This window comes from Melozone crissalis, unplaced genomic scaffold, assembly GCF_028551555.1.
Source record: "Melozone crissalis strain CALT ecotype California unplaced genomic scaffold, PUWL_Pcris_2 ptg000092l_1, whole genome shotgun sequence".
Lineage (NCBI taxonomy): Eukaryota > Metazoa > Chordata > Aves > Passeriformes > Passerellidae > Melozone > Melozone crissalis.
This window is the reverse complement of record NW_026535869.1, coordinates 2,973,595-2,993,652: the sequence shown is the minus strand read 5'-3', so window position 1 is coordinate 2,993,652 and position 20,058 is coordinate 2,973,595. Positions and strand designations below refer to the sequence as shown.

The window sequence follows — 20,058 nt, the reverse complement described above, 5'->3', positions numbered from 1 at the left end:
TGTAACCACCTCCCAAAATTGGGCTTTGCCTGTGGGAGAGGACCAAGAGCTGCAGGAACATTCCTGCAGCCTCAGGATGGGCGCTGTGTCCCTCACCTGTGTTGATCTTCATGCTGGACTCCTTGCTCATGTTTCCCAGCTGGACAATCACGTGGTATTTCCCTCCTGGCTCCAGCTTCTTTATGGTGTACTCCACCGTGCTGTTCCGGCTTTTCACTTTGTAGATTTTATCTGTTTTCCTCACCAAATCTCTAACTGCCACGGCATAGAGCTGGAGGGGGAAGAAATGGATGGAAAAAAAAAAAAATCTCATTTTCCTGCAGAATTTCAGCTAAACAGTGGTAGGACATTAAACAGGGTGGGTAAAATTTGCTTTAAACCAAGGCTGAGCTTTACACAAAGCCTGGGGAGCAAAATTACAAGCCTCTCTCTGGATTTCTGCCCAAAATCAGCATTTACTGATACAGAAAATCAGCATTTACTGATACAGAAAATTTCTGCTACAGAAAATCAGCATTTACTGATACAGAAAATTACGGAAAATCAGCATTTACTGAAACAGAAAATGCAGTTAGTGGAACAGATGAGAGCAGGAGGAAAAGCTCAGGTTGTATTTCTCGGTGAATCACAAGGATGCAACGCAAACCCCTGCCCTGTCAGAGTCTCCAGCTCTGCTGGGAAGGTTTTTACCTCCAAACTTTTGCTGTTAAAGTCTCTGGAGCAGAATGGGAGGGGAAAGCTTGCTGAGAAAATGACTGGCCTTCAATGGAGCGAGACCTGAGTGTATTCCAGTGCGGCAGAGAACAGAACTGGGCTTTGTTGAGGCAAGAGCAGTGCCCCAGCCCAGCCTTACCCTCCTGGGCAGAGCCAAAGCCCAGAAAGGTGTTTTGGCTCATGCCCAGGGCTGGTTTTAGACTTGGTCAGCAACAGATATCCCAGACCTGGCTCTTTTTTATGTTACACTCCTGAGCTGATGGCCAGCAGGGAGGAAACGAAGACGTTGGAGGTGTCAGCACTTTGATTTTATGCGGAGCATAGACCTGACCTCAGGCTTTCTCCAGCAGAAGAAAATGAGACAGAGTAAAAATTCTGCAGAGTAGAAATCCATTTTGATTTAGGTGAAATGTACATCTTTAAGTCTGTGTAGCCTGACTGCAAGGCCCAAGCTCAAGGGAAACTGCTTCAATGAAGGACAGAGGTAAGGGGGGGAGACAGAGAGTGATAAAGAGAGACAGAGAGACTGCTGTGAGAGCAGCTCAACCTGACCTAAGAATTCTTTCTCATAAAGAAGAACTAGCAGCAAATGTCATGCGAAATTCGTAAAAATGAATATGTGTGAACCTGGTGTGAAATTGTATGCATATGTATTTGAGAGGGGGATAAAAAGGGACCTGAAAGTTCCCTTTTTGGGAACCTGAAGTTCCCAAAATTACAGATGTCTTTTAAAGAAAGTAATCTCCACATGCATCCAGCGCTCCAATAACAAACATACCATCATTACAACTTTCACGAAGCTGTAGAGTTTTTAGCTATCTCCGCGAAACAAAAGGCAAGGATCTGTGTTCGGGGCAGGATTTAGTGTGCACAGGGCCTGGAGGAGGCTCTGTGAATGGTTACCATGTCCTGGTCGGGCGAGTCGTAGGGCGATTCCCACTTGACGACGGCGAACGTCTTGCCGGTGCGCACGGCGTGCAGGTGGCGCGGCGGCAGCCGGTTATCCGGGATCATCTTCACCACCACGGAGTCGGACGGGGGCCCTTGGTAGGGAGACACCACCCGCACCTGGGAGGGAGGCACAGAGGTCAGGGCAGCGTCCTGGGGGAGCCAGGGGGCGGGCAGAGGGAGGAGGAGGAGGATGGGAGCCCACCAGGAACAGGTACTGCTCGTCGCGCTGCACCAGCACCGTGGCGTTGTGCGCGCTGGTGGTGCTGTTGTGGGGGCTCCTGTACAGCTCCAGGAAGGACGTGGCGTAGAAAATTCCATAGACCTGAGGAGGGAAAAGCACAGCAGGGATTGGCACAACCCAGAGCATCCCCTGGCTGCTGTGGGAAATGGATTTGTGGAGAATTCTCAAAGTCTGACAGGAGGTTTACGTGGCGCGTATCTGTGTGTAAACCTTGAGATAAGAAATGTTGACTTAGAAATGTCATGGGATAGGATGGATATGGTTGGGAGAGAAATGGAGCTAGAAACAGATATTGTTGAGAGAAAAATGGAGCTAGAAACAGATATTGTAGAGACAGAAATGGAGGTAGAAACAGATATTGTCAAGAGAGGAATGGAACTAGAAACAAATATTGTTGAGAGAGAAATGGAACTAGAAATAGATATTGTAGAGAGAGAAATGGAACTAGAAGCAAGTTTTAAAAGATGGTTTTATAATTAAGACTAAATAAAAGGGAGAAATGTTGAGTTAGAAATGTCATGGGATAGGATGGATATGGTTGGGAGAGAAATGGAGCTAGAAACAGATATTGTTGAGAGAGAAATGGAGCTAGAAACATATTGTTTAGAGAAAAATGGAACACGAAACAAGTGTTAAAGGATGGTTGTCTACATAAAACTACTTTGGAGAAATGTTGACTTGGAAATGTAATGGAATAGGACAGATATTGTTGAGAGGGAAATGGAACTAGAAACAAGTTTTAAAGGATGGTTTTGTATATAAGACTGGATATTTTGGAGAAATGGGACTATGAAAGATGAACTGTAGTAGGATTTATGTGGGATAATTTTAGATTATTGGTTTTAAGGTATTTACAGTGTGGTGTGGTAAAAGTTGATAGCATAAGAAATGCTTATAATGTATTGTAATTAGGAAACAGAATTCTGTCAGACTTTGAGAATTTTCTACAAATCCATTTGCCACTGGCTGCCCATTTTAGGGGCATGAAGCAAAGACCCTTTTCCCTCTGGACCCTTTTCCTGCTTTTCCCTCTGTCTTGCCCAAGTTCAATCTGCCCACTTCCCTTTGAACTCCCAACCCAAAACCCCTGAGCTCAGTTTGTAACAGCAGCTGATTCAAAGGCTGCTGGAGCATTGTGCTGTGTTTGAGCCACTTCTCACTGCAACAAACACACAAGAAACCTTGTTTTGTTTCTGTTTAAAAGTCAGGAGGTTCCTTCCCTCATCATCCCCAAAATTTTCAGGGCTTTGGAATTCAACCCAAACGAATTATCCTGGTTTCAGGGGGGTTGTGTGCTGCTCTGAGGCTCTGAGGGAAGGGTTGGTGCCTTACCACATTCCTGGGGCCAGTCCAGCTGCATTCCACGGCCGTCTGGTTGATGGCCTTGGCCTTGAGGCTGGGGGACACTGGCCTTGTGCCACTGGTCACCACGTGCACAAAGGACAGAGGGCTGTCACCCAGCTCTGTCTTAGCCCAAGCAGAAATTTCATAGGGGGTGTGAGCTGTCAGATTGGCCACTGAGCAAGAAGAGAAAGGGGCACTGTTAGGTGAGGCAAAGCACAAAGCACAGCAAGGGTGGGAGCACGAGGGAAGGGTCAGCATCACAAACAGGCAGGAGCCTGCCTCTCCTGGGCTGTACTTTCATGATTTTGCAGTAATTTCATTTATACTAAAGCATCTGAGACTCTGGAATCCAACCCAGCCTTGCTTTTCTGTGCCCGGATGATTTCACAAATCCACACTGAGATTTTCCCAAACCAGAAATGTCATTACTGTGTGCAAGCCCAAGAAATCCTTGTCCTGTTTCTGCTCCCTTTGGTAGATTAAAAATGGAACAACAAACAAAACCCCATATGATGAGAAAGGACTGGTGCAGCTCTGGGGGTAAATCCCAAATCTGCTTTGAAATCTCCAGGTCCTCAGAACAGAGAATTTGCTGCTTTGTCCTGTCCAGATTTAAACAGGATTGCTTAAAGAGAACTACTAGTAGCAAAAAAGAAATAAAACAATCCTATAACCTCTCATAAATCTTTCTGCTTAGTGTTGACCAAAGCAAAGCTTTCTGTTTCGAGCAGAATTTACCTTTTTGGATGGACTTTTCTCCTTCTATGACCAGAGTCCTTTTTTCCTGCCTGTGGCTATCGAATGTCCAGTAGATGTTGACCACGTAGCCACTGACCTGTCAAGGCCGAGGACACAGAGCCATCAGCTCAGCTGGTGCACACAGGGAAGCAGGGCTGCTGTCAGACCCCTGACAGTCCTTGCATTGTATTTTCCATCCCAATTAAGAGCCCCAGGGCAGTCTGGGAGCAGGAAGAAATTATTTGGCACGAAATAATTGGTAATTGCAATGCTTCAGTGGGTGACAGATTCTCCCAGCCACTATTCACCATTTCCCCAGCTCAGATGGAAAGGGGAAAAACTCTTACCTTGATATTCGTGGTCATTTTTAGGCTGAAACTTATGGAGTCCTCATTGTAGCTCTCAATGTGGATGACAGGGGGAGGAATGACTGGGAGGAAACATAGAAAAGACCTGTTAGTACAGCACAAAGAAATAAAAATATTTCTTGAGAGGGGACAGATAAAATACAGATTTTTGTGTTAAAAGCTCCCAGAACAGGATGCCCCAACCTTGCCTAAGCCAGTCCCCCTCAGAAAAGACACTGATTTTTAACTCCAGCACCTAAAAGCTGCTTTATCTGTGCCCTGCTCAGTGCAGGCTGAAACTGGAGGGGTCTGGGCAGAGGGATTTCCCTCTGAACTCAGCAGGGTGAGCTCCTATCCCAGGAAACAGCTCCTGCCCTTCCGAGGAGCTGCTGAGGAACATCAAGAGCTATCAGCCAAGCATTCATACAAAACCTGAAGTCAGAGCTGTTTCTGTTCTTTCCACCTCTGTTTTTCTAACCACCAGGTAATTCACATTATCTGGATCCTGCACTTTGAGCAGCCTGGTGTTTTCTTTCCCTTCTTTCATCTGACAAATTAGCTGACAATTTTGATGCAGGGACATAAGTTTGGATGAAAAACTTGGCACGAATACAAACGACTTCAAAAGACTTTTCTTAAAAAAAAAAAACAGGTTGGGAAGGAAATTATTTACTGTGCTGTTTGAGTTTATCTGCTGTGATGTTGTGACAGTTCTTGGGAGCTGTGGTTGTTTTTTACGGTCTAAACCTGCAGGAGGAGCCACAATAATTGTGGCCTAAGAGGGAGAAGGATGAGCCAGCATCCTTTTGGAGTGAGAGTGATGGAGTTGGTAATTTCTTGTCTATCTGGAGGCAGGATTTGGCCTACAAAAGTCTGAGGGAATCTGTCTGCAGCCTGGGAGAGGGAGGACAGGCTCCTGCTCAGTTCTAGGGCAGCACATCCTTCACTGCAAGGCAGAGGCAGTGACCCCTCCAGACAGAACTCTGAGGCAGCTCAGGATGAGAGAAAAATTCACTTTTTACAGGTCACTTTTAACAGCAAAGCTGTGAAAGGCTCAGCAGGGAGAATAAAGGGTGAGGAGGTGGCTCTGGATGCTGCTGCTGGTGTTTGAGGCTGCTCCTCTGCCTCGTGGTCACTGAGCTGACCTAAACAACAACATTTACCTTTGCCTTTGACCGTGGTGATGGACTTGGATTCACTCCAGTTTCCCACCCCTCTGCTGGTCACTGCAGCAACCTTTGGAAACCAGAGGGAGAGGGACCATGAGCAACATTTCACAGTGCAAACAGAGAGGGGAGGTGAGAGCAAGGTTACAGACCTGGCAGGGCTCCTGGGAAAGGGACTTGGAAGCAAACAATGGCTTAATTACTCGGCAATAAAATGCTTAATGCAGAGATAAAGCCGAGTGCTTAAAGTCAATTAAAGGGATCTAAGAGGAGGGAGGTGCAGCCGCTTTGCAGATAACTGCTCTCTGATGGGATCTTTGAGGAGCCCATCGAGATAAGGAGCTGGGGACTCCACAGGCCTTAAAGTGGGTGAGAGCCACGCCAGGGAAGAACATGCAAGGCCTGAAATACTTCCAAAGATTTATCTGGGGATGGGTTGTGTTGGGAAGAAATAGCATGGGAGGAAAGAATAACACAGATTTGGAGCAGGGGATTCATCCCCCCTCGCAGTGAACTTCCCCAAGAACTCAGGAGGATAGACAATGGCAAAGCACTCATTTCCCAGGGCTCACTGTGCAGACTTTTCATTTCCTTTCCTTATTACTTCTGTCTATAATTACCCAGCCTCTCCCTGTGCAGACATTCCCCACAGGCAGATCTGCTTCTTTTCCCACTGATACACCAAGGACCCAATTTATCTCTGGCCCACATCCAGTGCAACTGCAGTGACATTGGAATGGGCAATTAGCAGGGAGGATTTTGTAATCCAGCCTGGCCTTGTGGGACAAAGGAGCAAATCAAGGGCTTGGAACTGTAGACATTAGCAGTGGTGCTGTGGGTTGGCATTAAAGGGCAGGGCTTTAACAAGATTTTTTTGTAACAAAATATTTTTTTAGCAAGTTTTTGGCTGTGCAGGACTTAGGCCACTCAGGAATGAGAGTTTACTTAGAGGGAGCTTTGGAAATACTTTGAGAGGGAGCTTTGGAAATACTCTGAGAAAGAGTTATGGAAATACTCTGAGAGAGAGTCTTGGAGATACTCTGAGAGTTTTGGAGATACTCACTATGAGAGGGAGCTTTGGAAATATTCTGAGAGAGAGTTTTGGAAATACTCTGAGAGCTTTGGAAATGTTCCCTCTGAGAGGGAGCTTTGGAAATACTCACTCTGACTGTGTAGAGAGTGTTGACCTGCAAGTTCTTGATCTCCGTGTAGTTCTTGGTGGTTCTGAGGGATGACCACTCCTTGGATCCACTGCTGCTGTATTCCACCTAGGAGCACCAAAACAGGGCGTGAGGGCTCAAAAATAGCACAGGTCAGCAGAGAAACCTGTTTATCTCTATCCCAGACCTGTTTATCCCTCTGAGATAAAATGCCAGCAGAAAGAATTACAACATCTCAGAAAGGGAGAAATTAAGAACTCCAGGGCTGTGGTGCTGCCTACAGCATTTCTTCTCTCAACTCGCCTGATGTTCCCAGTAGATTTCCTCCCCCAAAATATCCCATTCCAGGCCCACCCCCATGCAGCTGGCTGTGGGCTGGTGTTCCCATGTCCCCAGGACCAGCAGGACTCACAATGAATTCCCTGATGAGGCCGTGGGCATTCACAGGGGGACTCCACCAGCCCATCACCACACCCTCAGCTTCTCTCTTCAGGGACAGCTGCAGGTTCAGAGGAGCATCTGGTACTGGTGAGAGAAAGAGAAATATTAGTGGCAGTCACAGTGGTGGAAAAGCAGCATCTCCCTGAAAATCAGGGCAAAGGGATGGATGGATTTCTCCCAGTCCAGCACAATTCTATACTGGAATGTTCTGCCAAGAGAGGTGGTGGAGTCCCCATCCCTGGGTGTGTTTAACAAAGCCTGGATGTGGCACTGGGTGCCAGGGTTTGGTTGAGGGGTTGGATTTGATGATCTTGAAGCTCTCTTCCAGCCTGGGGATTCTGTGATTAATTCTCAAGCCCAAGGAAAGATCCTTTTTGTTCATAGCAAGGATATCTCTACTATTCAGCCCTATGGCATTCACATTCTCTGAAAAAATTTCTCTCCTGGGAGGCTGAGAAGCCTCAGAGAAAAGGAAAACAATTCTTATCTCATTTGCTTCTCCTCTGTTTTGCTTGTGTGGAATGTGTTTGGAGATTGTTTAACCACAAGTGATTGTTTCATTGGATTTCTGGTTTGAGTTTTGACTCTTTGGCCAATCAGTGCCAAGCAGTATTGGGACTCTGGGAAGAATCACGAGTTTTCATTATTATCTTTTTAGCATTCAGTATCTTTTCTGTATTCTATAGTATAGTATAGTATTTTTTAGTATAATATAGTATTATAAACATAGTATTACAGTATATATATTAATAGTGTATATATAAAATATATTAATAATAATGTAATAAATAATATATACTGTAATATATAATTATATATATTATATTAATATATATAATATACTGTATATATTGTATCTACTATATTAATAGTATTATAGTATAATATACTATTCTGAGAACATGGAGATATATTATGAGAACATAATATAGTATTATAAATATAGTACTAATAGTATTATAGTGGAATATATTAATAGTACATATAATATATTATTCAGAATAATATAATGTAATTAATATATTGTAATATATGTAAAAATATATTAATTATATTAATAATATAAGATGTGTAATATATTGTATATATATAAAATATATAATATATTGATAGTATTATAGTAGAATATATTAATATTATATATAATATAATATTAATAATATAACTAATATATTGTAGTATATGCAACAATTATACTGATTATAATTATAATGATCTATATATAATGTATTGTATATATATGTTATATATATAATACATTATTAGCGTTATAGCATAACATAGTATTCTGAGAACATGGAGTCAGATGCATCATTCCTGCCTTGGTTGGGGCATTCCCTGCAAATAAAATTCATCCCAAAGCAGCACAAATCAATACAATTTAGCACCAGTGTGGCAGGCAGTGGTGGCAGCAGGAGCTGTGCTTACGTCCTTCGGGCGCCCTCAGCGTGATGAAGTCGTTGGTGTTGTAGACCCTGCTCAGACACTGCACCTGCACCTTCACCTGGTAGCTGCAGTCGGGCTTGAGGACTTTGAGAACGCCGTTGGTTTTGTTGCTGTGGGTCTCCAGGACCTTCCAGATGCTCTCCCCGACCATCCTGAGGGACAGAGCCACACATCTCCCATCAGGACGGGCTTTTTTTACCATGGAACATATGTATTTATCCCAAAAATGGAACCATTTTAAAAGGTTGCTGTTCATTTTGGTAGTGCCGCACCAGCAATTTGAAAAGATGTCGCTGGAAAGCCTGAACTAACCTTGCCTTGGTGACTTATAAGGCCCTGAGCTTTTCTGTAACTCTTGTGCTCAAATTTATTACCTTTGTTCTTGCTGTTAATGGTCCCACAAAGACAAGGCCCAAGTGTAAAAACAATGAATGTAACAACTTTACTGTCTGAGTACATGGTCAAGGAGGAAACCAATGCAATTTGTCACAGTTCCCTCTGGGTACTGCTATTTTGTGTCTCTTTTGCTACCAAATATTACATTTTCCAAGCAGAACTGGATTAAGGAGCTCTGAAGGTCTCAGGCCTGATTCTGTGTGGTTCTCTGCAGTAAACACAGGCACACCTGTGCTCATGCCACAACACCAGGGAGGGATGATGTACCTGTAGTAGATGTTGTAGACACAGGAGCTAGAGGACATCCTTTTTGGCCGAGCCCACGTCAGGGTGACATCCCCAGAGAAATCAGCTGTCCACTGCAGGTTCTGCACCTTGTACACGATTGTGTCATCTGAGCAGAGAAGGGGAAAAGGGGATTTACTGCAGGCAAACAAGCCAGAGAATGGGAAAAGGGGATTTACTGCAGGCAAACAAGCCCTGTGCCCAGGAGAGAAACAGGAGCTTTGTTTGTAACACCAACCACAGGGGAGGTGGGGACAGCACTGACTGAAGGGATGTCACGTAAATGAGATGTTTGATTTATCCTGGGCTCACAGAGGGCAGCTCAGAGCAGGAATTTACCCCTGGTGCTCTTGGTTCTACCCAAAATATCTTCATGCTGCATCAGGCAAGCATCCCCTTTCCCCTAAGGAAAAATAAAGTGTGGCTGTTGCTGAAATAATTGGGAATTTTGGAATTGTGTGAGTGCAAACTGCCCAGTGCCACCCTTCTCCTGCTGTGATCAGTCTGTGCTGTCCCTGTCACCACCCAGGCCTTTTCTTTGTGTGTTTTCCCTTATCACATCTTGTGCTCAGCAGCAGGACCAAGCAGAGGCTGGTAATTCCAGTTTGGGGCTTGCCTGGACACGAACTCTGACTGAATCACTGCCGGACCTTCACAGAGGCATTTGGGGGGTAAAATCACTGTGGAACCCAGCCCTGGACGGGAGGTGCTGATCTGAAATGCCCCAAATCCATGCCCTGCTCCCACCAGGTCACTCCCTGCTCTCTCTTTGTGTGCCCAAATCCCTCTCTCTTTGGAGCCCAAATCCCACTGTTGTGGTTTGGCTCTGCTGTGGTGCTCAGCTTTGGTGCTGAACAGAAACCAAGCACAGCAGGGGCAAATTGCTGCTGTTTTGCTTTCCCCAAACAGCTGGAATTAAATCCAGCAGGCACATGGGGCCATGGACAGCATGGCAGGGCAATTTTTCCAAGGGAAAAGGAATGGTTTGGTTTTTCCTTGGTGTAGCAGCTGAGTTGTGCATCTCAGCAGCTCCTTCCCCCTCCCTGACCCTGCTAGCCTCTCCCAATCAATATTTAATTAAAGAACTAAACCTGATTGATGGTCAGCCCCCCCAGCAGTTCTGTGGGGGAGCTGCTGAAGCTCATGGCTGGCTGGAGGCAGTGATCAATCCCTGCTATCAGGGTGGGCTCTGTCCCTCTGCCACCACAGGGCCACCAAGGGATGGCAGCAGACATGTGCCACGTCCCCAGGGTCACCTTGCAAAGCAGGGCAGAGCAGGAGACTCATTTTACCTGTGGAAAGTGTAAAATTGCCAGCTTTGCTCCTATCCATCCTAAAATGATTTTTTTCCTGTCTCTGAGGCTGCTGGAAGACAAATTGTCAGTGCAGAAGCTGCTGGGAAGTTTGTTCCAGCTGGTGATAAATGCTTGGACAACAGAGGCAGAAAAATCAAGGATGTTGTGAGGGAAAGATCACACAGGCAGGAGAGCAGATCTTTGCAGGGAGTGAGGGATGGGAGATGGGATGCTGCTCACCTGTGCAGTTCCTCTCATCACTGCTGTCTGAGCAGTCCAGGTACCCATCACAGCGCTCCGGCAGCAGGATGCAGGCCTCCCCATCCTCACACCTGAAGCCATTGGGGCAGGACAGGCTGCTTGGAGTGGCTGAAAAGAGGCAGAACAGATCAGGACTGGAGGCAGGGAAGTTCCCTCAGCAGCACTGGAATGTTTGCAGGTGGCTGCATGTCAGGGATGGAGCTCAGGCTGGTGTGGCACACTCTGGGGTGTCTCCTTCAGAGGAACTTGGAGCTCATCCCATGAAAAAGAACAAGTGGAGTAGTGGGAGTAGCACCCCTTGGGCTTTTTATCTTTTTTTTTAATTTTTTTTATTTTTTGTAAAGGATTTCTGTTTTCTTTAAAGAATTTTTTTCCTCAGAGGCTTCCCTGCCTTCACAAGTCTCGGGTTCTCTAGCTGCTCAGAGTGACTCTGAGGTATTTTAGAAAGTCTCTTTTCTCAGCTCAGCGCTCGAAGAAGGAGTCAGAGCTCTTCAGTTCTCACTCTCAAGGTTGTTTATTGTTTCTTATCTATAAAATTTTTTCTCCTGTCCAGCTTAAGTCCATTCAGCAAGACAGTCAGAGGCACTCTGACACCCTCAGGGCAGTGTTATCTTTTTATACTAAAAACTACCTGTACAATATTTACAATTACTTTCCAATACCCATCACCAATGTTAGACAGTGAGCTTCTACTCTAAACCAATCCAAAAGTGCCACCATCACAGCAGAAGATGGAGGCCAAGAAGAAGAAGGAGAAAGGCTGGACACACCCAGTTCCCTCCATCTTGCCCCCTGAACCCCCATTCTAAAAACCACAAAAATCGATTTTTTCACTCCAGGATAAATTCACTATCATTCTACTTAAACTGTCGTGGCTTGTAATTCTTCATCTAAGGTTGGTAATTGTTTTTTTCCAAGGGCTCAATGAAAGTCACAGGCGTCTTGGGCTCTGTGCCAGGGTCTCTGAGCCCCCTGGCAGGGGTTTGGGCACTCCAGGACACACAGGGATCTCTCCAGGGGAAAGCTGCAGGTGTGCCCCTGTCCCTGCCCACACTCACGGCAGTTCCTCTCGTCGGTGCCGTCCTGGCAGTCCCTGACTCCATCACACCTCTTCCAGTTGGGGATGCACTTGTGCAGCTGCTGGCACTCGAACTCGAAGCGGCTGCAGCGCCCCGGCAGCGCGGGGGACGTGGCTGTCGCGTTGGGTCCTGCACACAGAGACAGAGACAGGAGAGATCCAGGGCTGGCACCGCCACCAGGAGCGAGCAGCGCTGTCCCCAAGTCCCGACTCCACTAGATGGCAACCTCCTTCCATCAGCAGGTGATGGGGATGACGCCTTGGCCATCCTCTCTGCTGACTGCAGAGGGCTGGAAAAGCCCCTGTTCTGCAGGGAATGTGTAGCCATGATATTTTCTGAAAAATCCCTTTCCTTAGGGTTTTTTCCTCCTGAGAAGCTGAGGGGCGGCCTCAAGAACAAAATGTAAACAATGGTTATCTGCTGCTGTGGAATGCAACAGGTGCATCTGTGATTGGTCTCATGTGGTTGTTGCTAATTAATGGCCAATCACAGCCCAGCTGTCCGGACTGTCTCGGTCAGTCACAAGATTTTGTTTTCGTTCCATTCTCTGATGAAATTCTTTCTTCTATTCTTTTAGTATAGTTTGAATATAATATAGATCATAAAATAATAAATCAGCCTTCAGAAACATGGAGTCAAATCCTCATCTCTTCCTGGGACCCCTGTGACCACCACCACAGGAATGTGCTGCTCTGGAGCACTGTCCCACCTGGTGGCACTGCTGGAGGGTGACCCCGGAGCCAGGGGACATTTTACACCACAAATAAACCCTCCATTCCAGCCTAATCAAAGCCTACCTAGGATCATTCACCCTATCCATCCTCATATCCACATACAGAAACAACCAATGGCCCTCAATCTTCGTAAAAACCACCAAATCCTGAAAATGATCAACGACGCCTTAATTGACCTCAAATATCTCAACATGATGGAACTGATGTGATCTGGGAGAAGGGAAGGGGTGAGGGAGAGGAGGGCTTACTTGGGGTGGGACAGGCCTCTTCATCAGAGCCATCGGAGCAGTCCTTGTAGCCGTCACACACCCAGCTGTTCATGACGCAGGCGCCGCTGTTGCAGCGGAAATGGTTGGGCAGGCACGTCGGGGGGATCAGCGTGGTAATGGGATGAACTGGAGAGCCTAAAAATACACCAGGGACAGCTGAGCTGAGCTCCTGCTCTGGTGTAAGCTCCCTGCTGGCCGAGGGGGAGGCAGGTGAGGCATCACCAACGCAGTGTTTTCACCTGCATGGTTTCTGTGTTCAGGATATCCAAAAATACAGAGTAAAAGGGGCATGGAAGTGCCCTCATGGGGCATTTTGGGGGCCGTGGGGAGACAGAGTGATCCCTCAGCAGGTCCCAGTCCCTGTCATGCCCGTGTCAGTGTGTCCTTACCCTCGCAGTCCCTCTCATCAGACCAGTCCCCACAGTCGTTCTCCTGGTCGCACTTCCAGCGGTTGGGGATGCAGTGCCCGTTCCCACACTGGAACTGGTAATACCGGGAGCAGTTCGGGGCCTCTGTCGGGTTCTCTGGCGAGGAGAGGAGAGTCCTGTGAGCCACAGGGGCACCTCAGCACAGCTCAGAGGTGGGAGCACCTCAGGGAGCATCACCTGAGCAGCACAGGCACATTCCCTCCTCTTCATCCCCAGCATTCCCATTCCTCCCAGCCCTCACTCTGTTGCTGCCACTGCTTTGTCTGTGTTCTTTGTGGCCAGACACTGTCACAGACAACTTTTATGGAAAATCCTTTCCTTAGGATTTTTTTCCTCCTGAGAAGCTGAGAGACCTCAGGAACAAAATGTAAACAATGGTTATCTGCTGCTGTGGAATGCAACAGGTGCATCTGTGATTTGTCTCATGTGGATGTTTGGAATTAATGGCCAATCACAGTCAGCCAGCTCGGACTCTCTGTCTGAGCCACAAACCTTTGTTATTCATTCCTTTCTATTCTTAGCTTAGCCAGCCTTCTGATTAAATCCTTTCTTCTATTCTTTTAGTATAGTTTTAATGTAATATATATAAAAAAATAATAAATCAAGCCTTCTAAACATGCAGTCAACACTCTCATCTCTTCCCTCAACATAAGACCCCTGTGAACACGGTCACAAGACACCACCTCTGATCTCAGAACCAGAGCAGGATCCACCAGAGCGTGGCAGAAATGGAGGAGCAAACCCTGCAGCTCTGAAATGAGGCTGCAGCTGCCTCGCCTGGCTGGGTACAGCTCCTACAGCCACCCAGGGAACAGTGGTAAATATTGGGTTTGGCTGCAAACTGCCTGTCTGCTCAGGGCTGGCAGGCTGTGCAGTAAATATGGTCACAGAGGAGTCAGTCAAGCACAAGATGTGCCAGGTTTTCTGCAGGCTTCACTTCACCTGCCTGCATGACACCGATCTGCAGGTAGGACAGGCTGGGATGTGCTACACTCACACACACACGGGTGAGAACGTGAGGAAGACACTGCTCCATGCTCCTGGAATCCAAAGGAAGCTGGAGCTGCAGTGGCAGGAGGCCCTGGGGGTGCTGCTCACCACAGTTTGCCTCGTCAGAGTAGTCACCACAGTCGTCCATCCCGTCACACTTCCACACCAGGCTGATGCACACCCCGTTCTGGCACTGGAAGCTGAACTGGTCACAGGTGCGGTGGAACTCGGGGTCCTGGGCTGCAGGGAGAGGTTGGGTGTAAAGATCAGGGGCTTCAGGGAAGCTTGAGCAGGAAGGAGCAAGCCTGGATTTCTAAGCAGCTCTAGAGCCATCTCTTGGGAGGGCTGGCATTCCTGATAGCCTGGCTCTGCCCAGGGCTCTGCTTCCATGCTGTGACCACCTCTCCCTTAGCAGAGGTGTGACACTTGTGACACTCACAGCACCCAGCATCCCTGGCATCCCTGGCTCTCCCCAGGGCTCTGTTCCCATGCTGTGCCCACCCTCCCCTGGGCATTTGTGACACTGGTGACACTCACAGCACCCAGCATCCCTGGCATCCCTGGCTCTCCCCAGGGCTCTGTTCCCATGCTGTGCCCACCCTCCCCTGGGCATTTGTGACACTGGTGACACTCACAGCACCCAGCATCCCTGGCATCCCTGGCTCTCCCCAGGGCTCTGTTCCCATGCTGTGCCCACCCTCCCCTGGGCATTTGTGACACTGGTGACACTCACAGCACCCAGCATAGCTGGCATCCCTGGTACCCTGGCTCTCATCTGTTTTCATGCTGTGCCCACCCTCCCCTGGGCATTTGTGACATTGGTGACACTCACAGCACCCACAGCTGGCATCCCTTGTACCCTGGCTCTCCCCAGGGCTCTGTTTCCATGCCGTGCCCACCCTCCCATGGCAGAAATGTGACACTGGTGACACTCACAGCAGCCAGCATAGGCGGCGTCCTCGTCGGAGCCGTCGCGGCACTGGACGACGCCGTCGCACACCATGGAGTGGAACAGGCACTGCTGCCGGTTCTTGCACACAAAATCCATGTAGCGGGTGCACAGGGGCTCTGCAGGGACCGGGCAGGACAGGGGGACAGGGCTGGCACCTCTGCTGTCCTTGCACACAGCAGTGTCACCCACCAGGGGCTGTGCGGGTCTGAGTGCAGCTCAGGGAGGTTTTGGGGATTTACAGAGAGTTCCTGACACAAATGGTCTGAGCTGTGTCCCTGATCCTCACCAGATCAGCTCTCAGGGTGGGCACAGGCACCAGGAGGGGTTTGGTGCCTCCCTGGCACTGTCCCCCAGGCTGTGACCTGCTGATTTCACAGTGGGCCCATGACTGCCCATTATCTCCCAGGGCTTTACTCCCAGTGCAGTAAAGTGGCTTTACTGCCATTCCTGGCTTGGGCAGAGCAGAAAACAAATGCAGCCTTGCTTTTTTACCAGCAGAAAGCCAGTTCAGACAGCCCCTAATATGCCTAAACTACATATTTTAGATTTTCTGCGTAAAATAAGACAAAAACCTGCCTTCTTGAAACCTTTTCAAAAATTATTTTTTGAAATCAAAGCCTGGGTTTTCCCTGAGCCCGGTACCCACCGCAGTGCTGCTCGTCCGAGGCGTCGGAGCAGTCGCTGATGCCATCACAGTGCTTGCTGGTGGGGATGCAGGTGCCATTGGGGCACTGGAAGCCGTTGCACTTCTTCTCTGAAAGGCAGAATTGGGTAGATGTGGTGCGTTTTTTTGGGTTTTGTTAAAGTTGTTTTAATTAGCTAAAAAAAAAGCCAGGGTGTCTGTGGTATTCACATGCCCTCCGAGACAAGCAGAGAGAAAGGGAAACACAATTCTTATCTCGCTTGCTGTGCCTGTGTTGTGCTGAAGCAGAATGCAATATGGAGATTGTTTACCCAAAGTGAGGATGTTTGGTTTCTTTGACCTATCAGGGCCAAGAACTGTGTGTGATAGTAGTAATTTATATAAATTATCTAAATTAAATATAATATAAATAAAAATCAAAATATTATATAAATAAAATAATATATATTATCTAAATAAAATATTATATAAATAGAAGAATTATAATATTATATAAATAAAAGAATTAATATAAATTACATAAACAAAATATTATAAAAATAAAAGAATTATGATATATAAATAATTTGTACAAATTAAATTCTATAAATAAAAGAATTACAATATTATGTAAATAAAACTAGTTTATATGAATTATATAAACAAAATATTATATAAATGAGAATTACTCTATTGTATAAACAAAATAATTCATATAAACTATATAAATAACAAAAATAAGAGAACTATATTATATAAATAAAAATAATTTAGATAAAATGCATAAATAAAATATATAAATAAGGAATTATGATATTATATAAATAAAAATAGTTTTTTATAAATTATGCAAATAAAATAATATATAAATAAGGAATTATAATATTATACAAAAAGTTTACATAAATTATATTTATATAATATTAACTACTTTATCATACTGTACATATCCCTTAGCGTGTATAGTATGATAAAGTAATTAATTTGCCTTCTGATACCCATGGAGTTCTCCTCATCACTCTCTCCCCTTCGTTGGAGTCCCCTTTGATTTACAATAGGTTTTCTCTGCACTGTGACTGCTTTTGGAGGGGTGTGGGTCTCTCCCCCTGAATTTGCCGCTGTTTTATCTTAGTGGGCGTGCAGAAATCCCTCCCATCCGTGCAGAGCCTCCCCCACACACACACAGGCCAGGTTACCACAGGTGGCAGGGTCCTCGTCAGAGCCGTCCTGGCAGTCGGCGTCGCCGTCGCACGCCCAGCGCTGCGGGATGCAGTGCCCGTTGTGGCACTGGAAGCTGGAGGCCTCACAGGTGTGGTAAACTGCTGGAACCAGAGCAGGGCGACACCTGAGCGTGGCTGTCACCGCGTCCCCGCTGAGCTGAGAGCGTCAGCCCACACAGCCCCACCCTGCTCCTTCCCCTGCCCCAGCATGTCCCACCAGGCTCTCAGCACAGCAGCCACCCCATGGAGCCCAGGCAGGAGAATTCCTTTAGAATTCCCACTTTCCCGTGGTCTTCCCTTCTCTGTGCCATTCTTGCTCACAAGCCTGCCGTGCCTCAGGCATGGCTTTTTTGCTTTTACAGGGCAGAGATGTCCCAAAGCTCTCCCCAAAGCCAGCAGCCTCTGTCCCTTTGATCTCAGCCCTTGGGGTGCGTGGGCAGAGGTGACAGCGGTGGCACCGTGCCAGAGACGGTGAGAAATGTCACTGAGATCAAGCAGGGCTTGGCAGGGCTGCAGAGTCCCCCGTGCAGGGCAGGACAGAGTCAGAGAGAGCTTTTAATTAAGGCAAACAAGGCTCTTCTATGTTGCCAAAGCAAACAAGAAATACGATTCTCCCTGGGGGTTTTCCTTAGGCTCCTGTCAGGAAAAATATCTGCCTGTGGGGTATCTGGGTTGCAGCCTGGTTTGTGTTGTCACTTCAGAGACAAATCCTGCTCCTCAAGCAGAAGAGTACTCAGAGTTATTGAGAAAATCAGTGTTCAACTTAATTAAATGGCATGATCCTGAGTTTCAGGTTAGAGAGTGACATGCACTCGCAGATATTTCCAAATAGCACAATCTGCTGGCAGTAATATTCTATTAGGTATTCAGCATGAAATGTAATTATTTCAGATAAGAGCAATAATTGCAGCCCGGTGAAGTCAGACGGAATGTTCCTCAAATAATTGTGATCCTCTTAGATAATTCCAACTCGGGGCTTTACAAACCCGACACGCTTTTTGAAGTAGGTTCCTCTCCTGTAGTAATTCTCTCTGGAGAAACTCATACGAGAGATAAGTGATACCAATATAAATTAAACCTCCTTACAAAGCCACACTCATGGAATACTAATGACCAGGATCAGCCCTGGGTGCTCCAGGCACAGCAAATGCCACAAGGGGTGAGCAAAGAGGAGCTCAAAGACCTGAAAGGGATCTCTTAAATTCTTAAATCCTCTTGCCACAGCCCCAGGACAGCAGCTGGTGCCACTCTCTGTCCCAAAAGCTCCAGGGTGCTGCCAACATTCCCAGATCCTGGTCCCTGTAGGCTCCCCATGCCATGGAAAGCGCTGCTTTTATCTCAAATATCCCATAGATGGCTTGATAAACACAACTTTGTGTCTTTTATCATTAAATACCCCACATATGGCTTGAAATATCCCATGGATGGCCTGATAAATACAACTTTGTGTCTTTTACCTTAAATGTCACATGTCTGGCTTGATAAATACAACCTTGTGTCTTTTATTTTACATATCCCATGGATGGCTTAATGAGCACAACCTTGTCTCTTCTATCTTAAATATCCCATGGATGGCTTGATAAATACAACCTTGTGTCTTTTACCTTAAATATCACGTGTATGGCTTGATAAATACAACTTTGTGCCTTTCACTGACAGACTGGTGCTCTGCCTGCTCTGAGAAGTTTCTTCCCATGCAAGCACTGAGGTTTTTGATAGTTTTGCTTGGTTGTTTCTAGTGGAAAAGGCCAGTGCAGTGCTATCTGTTGTTTTATCTGATGAGAAAAGGGCTCTGTGTGGGTGTGTGAACCTCGGGAGGCTGCTGAGGAACATCAGCAGCACTGTGGTGGTGAGGAGGGTGGAGTGTTGTGACTTTCCACTCCAAGCACACAGTGAGGCTCACAGGAGCTGCACAGGAAGCACAGAGTAGGAGCAAGGTTATTTCTGCCAGCCAGGAATAACTTGCTTTAGTACAAGTTGTAAGTTAAACCAAGAGTGGGTTTTCTATGTGGGACTCCCTCTTCAGGTTTTCGAGCCCGTGGAGCAAAGAGGCTGCCAGAGCAGGACTAAAACTGCCAAAATAAACTTCCCAAACTAAACCTGCCTCTTCTTCACATCAGCTAGCTGCGGAGAAGCGTGCCTGTTTTCTGCCCCTGATTGATGGCAAGGAAACAGAGTGAAAGCTGTGAAATGCTGCCAGTGTCCACCAGCCTGATTGCTGCCTCCCTGCAACATGAGCTCTTCTTGCAGGAGAGCCCTTTGGCTGCTCAGCAGCCACAAAACCACTTCCCATCCCACAGAGCTTTGCCTGTGGGTGCAATTTTGCAGGTAAAAAGCAAAGTTGGGTCACTGTGTGAGCATCTAAGCTGCCAGCAAATTCCCAGTGAACCTAGGGGAAGGAAATCCTTGGATTTGGAGCATCACATCACCCTAAGGTGCTCTAACAAGCAAGGAAACTGAGGCACAAGGCACTGGCTGATGCCTCCCAGGCTGGAAATAAAAATTAGGAGCAGCAGGAGGTTTTTGAGCAACAGCTGAGCACTCACCAGTGCAGTTTGCTTCGTCAGACCAGTCCCTGCAGTCATTATCCCCATCACACATCCAGGACAGACGGATGCACATCCCTGAGCTGCAGCTGAACTCATCGTTCCTGCACTGGTGAGCTTCTGCAAGCAAAATATTTGGGTTTCAGGGCACGGGAATGCCCAAGGAGCAGAGAGGAAAGGTGGATAACGATGGCACAGAAATCTCCTAGCTGGAACACAGCGAGGGGAAGGATCAGCACACAGCCTGCTCTCTTCTCCTGTCCCTCACTTCCCAGTACATGATGGTGCTGGATTCTTACACATCCCTAATTCCCAAACACTCTGCAAATCCTGCTCCTGTCCCCCAGTTCCCATTCCCCGGTAAATGAGGAGGAGACAGCCTGGGCAAACAGGGGGATCCTCCCCTCCATCAGCCCTGAGCAGCATCCAGAGC

General features: G+C 47.0%; 1 protein-coding gene across 1 annotated transcript in view; it reads right to left on the bottom strand.

Moving 5' to 3' along the window:
* Positions 1–20,058, bottom strand: part of SORL1 (sortilin related receptor 1) — a 58,003-nt gene that overhangs the window by 4,643 nt on the left and 33,302 nt on the right. The window contains exons 25-44 of the mRNA XM_054291522.1: positions 19,626–19,745; positions 17,056–17,181; positions 15,884–15,991; positions 15,222–15,353; positions 14,394–14,525; positions 13,257–13,391; positions 12,847–13,002; positions 11,844–11,993; positions 10,765–10,893; positions 9,212–9,338; positions 8,531–8,700; positions 7,074–7,186; positions 6,665–6,769; positions 5,499–5,571; positions 4,336–4,418; positions 3,989–4,085; positions 3,239–3,423; positions 1,868–1,987; positions 1,618–1,782; positions 97–271 (exon numbers count right to left, since the gene is read on the bottom strand). Of these exons, the coding sequence (XP_054147497.1) occupies positions 97–271; positions 1,618–1,782; positions 1,868–1,987; positions 3,239–3,423; positions 3,989–4,085; positions 4,336–4,418; positions 5,499–5,571; positions 6,665–6,769; positions 7,074–7,186; positions 8,531–8,700; positions 9,212–9,338; positions 10,765–10,893; positions 11,844–11,993; positions 12,847–13,002; positions 13,257–13,391; positions 14,394–14,525; positions 15,222–15,353; positions 15,884–15,991; positions 17,056–17,181; positions 19,626–19,745 (2,601 nt within the window). The remainder of the gene's footprint in view (positions 1–96; positions 272–1,617; positions 1,783–1,867; positions 1,988–3,238; positions 3,424–3,988; positions 4,086–4,335; positions 4,419–5,498; positions 5,572–6,664; positions 6,770–7,073; positions 7,187–8,530; positions 8,701–9,211; positions 9,339–10,764; positions 10,894–11,843; positions 11,994–12,846; positions 13,003–13,256; positions 13,392–14,393; positions 14,526–15,221; positions 15,354–15,883; positions 15,992–17,055; positions 17,182–19,625; positions 19,746–20,058) is intronic.